This window comes from Oncorhynchus tshawytscha, linkage group LG03 (assembly GCF_018296145.1).
Source record: "Oncorhynchus tshawytscha isolate Ot180627B linkage group LG03, Otsh_v2.0, whole genome shotgun sequence".
NCBI lineage: Eukaryota > Metazoa > Chordata > Actinopteri > Salmoniformes > Salmonidae > Oncorhynchus > Oncorhynchus tshawytscha.
Window position 1 is genome coordinate 28,203,508 of NC_056431.1, and position 5,961 is coordinate 28,209,468.

General features: G+C 42.5%; 1 protein-coding gene across 1 annotated transcript; it reads left to right on the forward strand.

The window, feature by feature from the left end:
- The first annotated feature begins 553 nt into the window (after nucleotides 1–553).
- LOC112232566 (trophoblast glycoprotein) lies at nucleotides 554–2,871 on the forward strand. The gene has a single exon (XM_024399622.2). It carries the CDS (start codon nucleotides 1,114–1,116, stop codon nucleotides 2,248–2,250), a length of 1,137 nt encoding a protein of 378 aa, XP_024255390.1. The 5' UTR covers nucleotides 554–1,113; the 3' UTR covers nucleotides 2,251–2,871.
- The last annotated feature ends 3,090 nt before the right edge of the window (nucleotides 2,872–5,961 follow it).

The window sequence follows — 5,961 nt, forward strand, 5'->3', positions numbered from 1 at the left end:
CTTTCGATTGTCATTCCCCTCTAAAAGCACCATAATAGCCTAAGTGAGGAAGTGCATTACACAACAAGTGATGAATTTTCATTTGACAATAATCTTTCAATCGAAACATAAAGTCTGAGACTAATGGGTTCTTGTGTTCTGAGGTTTAAAATTGCATTCCCTTAGCTCTCCAGCACATTGGCTGAGTGGCCCTGATATCTACAATGTATCTGAGATGTAATTTACGATATTAAATCATATGCAATACTTGTTTACAGTTTCCTAATAATTGAGTACAGTTGATGATGCATTTGATTTTGGATCGAAAACCTGTCATTAGATTAGACCAGGCTACTACAGCTATGAAGCGGTGGTTTATTTTGGCGCACACCCATGTCATTTTCTTGACCACAGTGAAACGCCCAATAGAGACTGCGCATATTGTGATTGTGTATGCATTTAAATAAATAAAGGAAACAAGAAATGTGAGAAATAACAAGGATATATAACTAATGTTTCATTTGTTGGACGACAACACCCGTTTACTGAAGTTTCCTTGCTCACCCGTTGTAATTTAACATGGTATAGCCCTCGCAGTGGTTTGTGCCGCCGCGGACTAATTTTCGCATACTCCACATGGAGAAGAGTGTATTCAGTTGATTCAAGGGAAGCCGTGTTGGACCAAGTGTGTGCACAGATGCTTTTGTTGTATCGTGTGTTCTTGGCGTTATTGGGAAATCTCCTCGAAATCTAATGACTTTTTACGCACTTCACTTCAAAGGTTGACTCGAATATATTTGAGGGAGAACGGTGCGATCAAACGAACTGCAAGCGGATTTGAAAGCCCCCACTAACACGAGGATCATGGTGAGAGACTTGATTGGCAACCGAAACTTTTCTCTCCGTGTAAATGTATTGCGAGGATGCTGTTTAGCTAATGAATGTAGCCGTTGCCTCCCAGTTTCAATCGAAAGTAGAGCTATTTCCCGGAAAAAGGTAGAAAAGTAGCCTTTTCCACGTGGAGGACAGGAACTTGAACGTGGATTGACTCGGGGGGGAAAAAACATTTGTGCACTGTAATAAGCACTGTGCTTCGTTTCATCTATCAGATTCATTGGAACCACAGGTGAAAAAATGCGTTTTGCGAGCTCATTGTTATGTTGTAAACTTGAAGAATCCCGGGAAAATACGACTCTGCTTCGTTTGTGGTTTTTCTTTGCCATCCTTGTTTCAGATTCAGCCTGTCCTGACAAATGCGTCTGTTTCACATCGACGGTAAAATGTGTGAACCAGGGCTTATTCATGGTTCCGCAACCATTGCCAGCAAACACTAAAACCCTGTTTATTACTGGGAACAATATTTCTCATCTCACAGCTGGGTCTTTCCCTGTGCCTCTTGAGCAGTTAACAGACTTGTATCTCACGGGAAACCAGGTGGAGCTGGTGGGCCACAATGTATTAAACAACTTGCCAAATCTCAGACTGCTAGACTTGAGTAACAACAGGATTCTGAATTTTAGTGCTCAAGCCTTCCCTGATTACAACAAACTGCTGGATCTTAACCTCAGCAGGGCTTTTTACAACCATTCTTTCATGGATGAGCTCTTCAGCCTGCTACGGAGTGGCGGAGCCTTTCAACTTACCCGCTTAGACCTGTCTAACAATGACCTGGTTGTCCTCCCTGAGGGCATGTTCTCCCGCCTCCCCAACCTCACCATCCTCAACCTACAAAACAACTCCCTCATTTTCATCCGGAACGGGACGCTGAGTGTTCCTCCCCTCCGTGAGCTAGACTTGAGGGACAATGCCCTGAGGCAACTACCCAACACTACACTGATGGACTTCAGCCTCAAGCCTGGGCTTCAGGTGCATCTGGCAGGGAACCCTTGGCTCTGTGACTGCAATATCGAGGACCTTGTGGCCTGGCTGAGGAGCTCCGAGCAGGTCGCAGACAAGCAGAATATGACCTGTTCTGACCCTGAGGTTCTGCGGCAGTTACCGTTGCTCCAGATAGAGGACTTGGAGTTGGAGTGTACCTTTTCAGGTGAAATGAAAAGTGTGCTGGAGACCTCATATGTCTTCCTGGGCATGGTGCTGGCCTTGATCGGAGTGATATTTCTGCTGGTCCTCTACCTCAACAGGAAGGGGATAAAGCGTTGGATATACAATATTCGGGACGCGTGCAGGGACCACATGGAGGGCTACCATTACAGGTATGAGATCAGCTCGGACCCCAGGTTGGCCAACCTCAGTCTCAACTCCGACATTTAAGAGGACCGCTATGTGAGCCAGGGCCCCACAGTGACTGAGGCATTATGACTTGTCAAGAGCAGGATATGCATGAGCATCTCTGTAGTTCCGGGGGGCTCCGGCCTGCAACCCCCCCCCCATAGTACTGTCCAGACTTCTACACCAGTCATGACTCTTAGTAGCCTCAGTCATGACGACCCACAATCTGCCACCACGCATGCCCCTGCAATGCAGTGTCTATTTGTTTTTACACCTTTTCATGTAGATCAACGTTCCATGGACTGAGAATCATGACTCAGATGGGGTTTGTGAGAGGGCTCTATGTAATATAACATTTTCCCTTCCTTGAGCAAAAGAGGATGGTATGTAGAACTCCCAACTAAACAGACTTATTTTGACTGGTAGTAACTAGGCTATATACATTGGATATATATCCTTTCTGCTGGTTATATTTTAAACACTTTTGTTTCTACTTTCCTCCTACTGCACAGTGTTGCTATGCTTGTTTAGTTGTATTTATTCCTTTTTAATATAATTATTAAAGCACTTGCTAATTTCTCTCACTAGTATTGCACTTGTTAGGTGGACATTATCAACATTTTTCATGATGTACAGCTGAATAAAATGTCTTGCATTGCTGTTTTCCTTTCTCGACTGAGGTCCTTTTAAACTCCAGTGACTGAGGAATGTGCAGGTATTTGGGCACCAGAGAGATTCACGGTCACGAAATGGAGAAGTGCCCACTCCCTCGTTGCAGGTTCAAACACATGCATGCAGACAGAGGTCATCATGCCACAGACGGCACCGACCATACCACACAGGCAAGACTTCACATGTCACCTTTATACATTAACTCGTTCTCTGTCAGCTCGTGCAGATGAGACATTTACAGGCAGCAGCCGTTGTTGACTCTAAAGAGGTGAGAAAAGGCTAACTGGGACTTCTGAAGGTGGCAGAATTGACCTTGAAGATGAATTGATTTGAATTACTTTCCAATTACTGTTAAGTCAACTTCCATTCTATTTGGGAAGCGAGACGTGACTGAAATATTCCTGTCCAATTAAATCCCTACTAGGATTCGGATAGAAATCCCTGGCGCGATAGTCAAATGATTGCATACCTCAGAACCATCCAAAATAATATTTTGAGGTGTAGCCCATGGTCAGTGGATTTCTATCCAAATCCTCTTTGGTTCAACTACACCAGTTACAGGATTGGCACTCATTCAAAGCATTCTGACGTTGTGAGCCCAAAGGGGGAAAGTTACGGGTTGTCTTTCCTGACAAATGCTAATGAAGGTACACAGTACCCAAGGTTGTTACCAGGAGGGCACTCTACAGGCAGTATGGTATGGAAATGAGTTCATACTCTGCTTTAATCTGAAGTGTTTTAGGTGTGTGGCGTTTTTAAAGTATCTATTTTTCAAGCATTGTTTACTTTCCTGCTAACTAAATGCTGTGCTCTTTTTTTCTTTCTGGTCGTCAAGTATGTGCGAGTAAATATCAAATGTGGAACATTATTTTACAGGACAAGTGTTCATAATCTGGATTATGAAGTAACTGCAGAGTTGGTGAACGTTTTGAGTAAAACACCTGGCCATTACCTCACCATGCACATTGAAGACCACCCGGGAGGTAGTGTGAGCTAACGAGCACAAACAGAAACGCACTAAGTCTCTGTGCACAACTAACTACTACCTTTGCATAGCCCCGAGCTACTGAACAAATCCTCTTACCATAACAATGCCCAGACATCCCTCATTCAGTCACTGGTGGTATGTGCTTTTCACGCAATGTGTTTGAATGTTAAAGTGGCTCTTGTGTAAACATCTTTTTTTTTTTTTTTTCCAGGTTTGTGATCATAGAGATTGTCCAAATGAATGCAGTGTGTGGGTGTTAACCATGTTTCTTTGTCCCTCACTCTCAATATAAACAGTCTGTTTGCAGGGTCAAATAATGCAGAATAATGCACCATTACACAGTAGATTCATTTTAACCCCAGATTGATTTATGAGTTTGAAATATGTAGGCCTATCACATATTTCTTATGTCTGCAATCAATCTTCCCAAGTCGTTTGCTTTTTTGATTTAACCGGGCATGTCAGTTAAGAACAAATTCATATTTTCAATGATGGCCTTGGAACAGTGGGTTAACTGCCTGTTCAGGGGCAGAACGACAGATTTGTACCTTGTCAGCTCGGGGGTTTGAACTTGCAACCTTCCAGTTACTAGTCCAACACTCTAACCACTAGGCTACCCTGCCGTCCCTTTTAAATAAGCCAATAAGGTATCAGGAGTAGAGGCTTTAAAAGGCTAATTGATCATTAGAAAACCCTTTTGCAATTGTTAGCACAGCTGAAAACTAGCAGATTTATTAAATGGTACCCGCACAACATCAGTCTCAACGTCAACAGTAAAGAGATGACTCCGGGATGCTGGCCTTCTAGCAGAGTTCGTCTGTCCAGTGTCTGTGTTCTTTTGCCCATCTCAATCTTTTCTTTTTATTGGCCAGTCTGAGATATTGCTTTTTCTTTGCAACTCTGCCTAGAAGGCCAGCATCCCTGAGTCGCCTCTTCACTGTCGATGTTGAGACTGGTGTTTTGCTGGTACTATTTAATGAAGCTGCCAGTTGAGGACTTGAGGTGTCTGTTTCTCAAACTACACACTAATGTATTTGTCCTCTTGCTCAGTTGTGCACTGGTGCCTCCCACTCCTCTTTCTATTCTGGATAGAGACCGTTTGCGCTGTTCTGTAAAGGGAGTAGTACACGGTGTTGTATGAGATCTTGAGTTTCTTGGCAATTTCTCGCATGGAATAGCCATTTCTCAGAACAAGAATAGACTGCGTTTCAGAAGAAAGGTATTTTGTTTCTGGCCATTTTGAGCCTGTAATCAAACCCACATGCTGATGCTCCAGATACTCAGCTAGTCTAACTTCTTTGGGACAGTTAAGCTAACATAGGCTAATGCAATTAGCATGAGGTTGTAAGTAACAAGAGAATTTCCCAGGACATAGACATATCTGATATTGGCAGAAAGCTTAAATTCTTGTTCAAATAACTGCGCTGTCCAATTTACAGTAGCTATTACAGTGAAATAATTCCATGCTAGTGTTTGAGGAGAGTGCACAGTTTTGAACATGAAAAGTTATTAATAAACAAATTAGGCACATTTGGGCAGTCTTGATGCATCACTTTTAACAGAAATGCAATGGTTCATTGGATTAGTCTAAAACTTTGCACATACACTGCTGCCATCTAGTGGCCAAAATCTAAATGGCTCCTGTGGTGGAAAATACATTATGTCCTTTCTCTTGCATTTCAAAGATGATTGTACAAAAGAAGACAAAACAACGGTTGTTGTTTTTTTGTATTATCTTATACCAGATCTGTTTTATATTCTTCTACCTTCCTTTCACATGTCCACAAACTTAAGTGTATCCTTTTCAAATGGTACCAAGAATATGCTTATCCTTGCTTCAGGCAGTTAGATTTGGGTGTCTTTTTAGGTGAAAATTGAAAAAAAGGAGCGGATCCTTAAGAGGCTAAAGCAGGCCAGTTTTTATTGCTTCTTTAATCAGAACAACAGTTTTTAGCTGTGCAAACAATTGCAAAAGGGTTTTCTAATGATCAATTAGCCTTTTTAAAATGAGAAACTTGGATTCGTTAACACAACGTGCCATTGGAACACAGGAGTGATGGTTGCTGATAGGCGTACTACAGAGGCCCATAATG

Bases quoted from the DNA above. Each gene is read 5' to 3' on its own strand.
- LOC112232566 (XM_024399622.2), top strand. From the start codon at position 1,114: ATGCGTTTTGCGAGCTCATTGTTATGTTGTAAACTTGAAGAATCCCGG.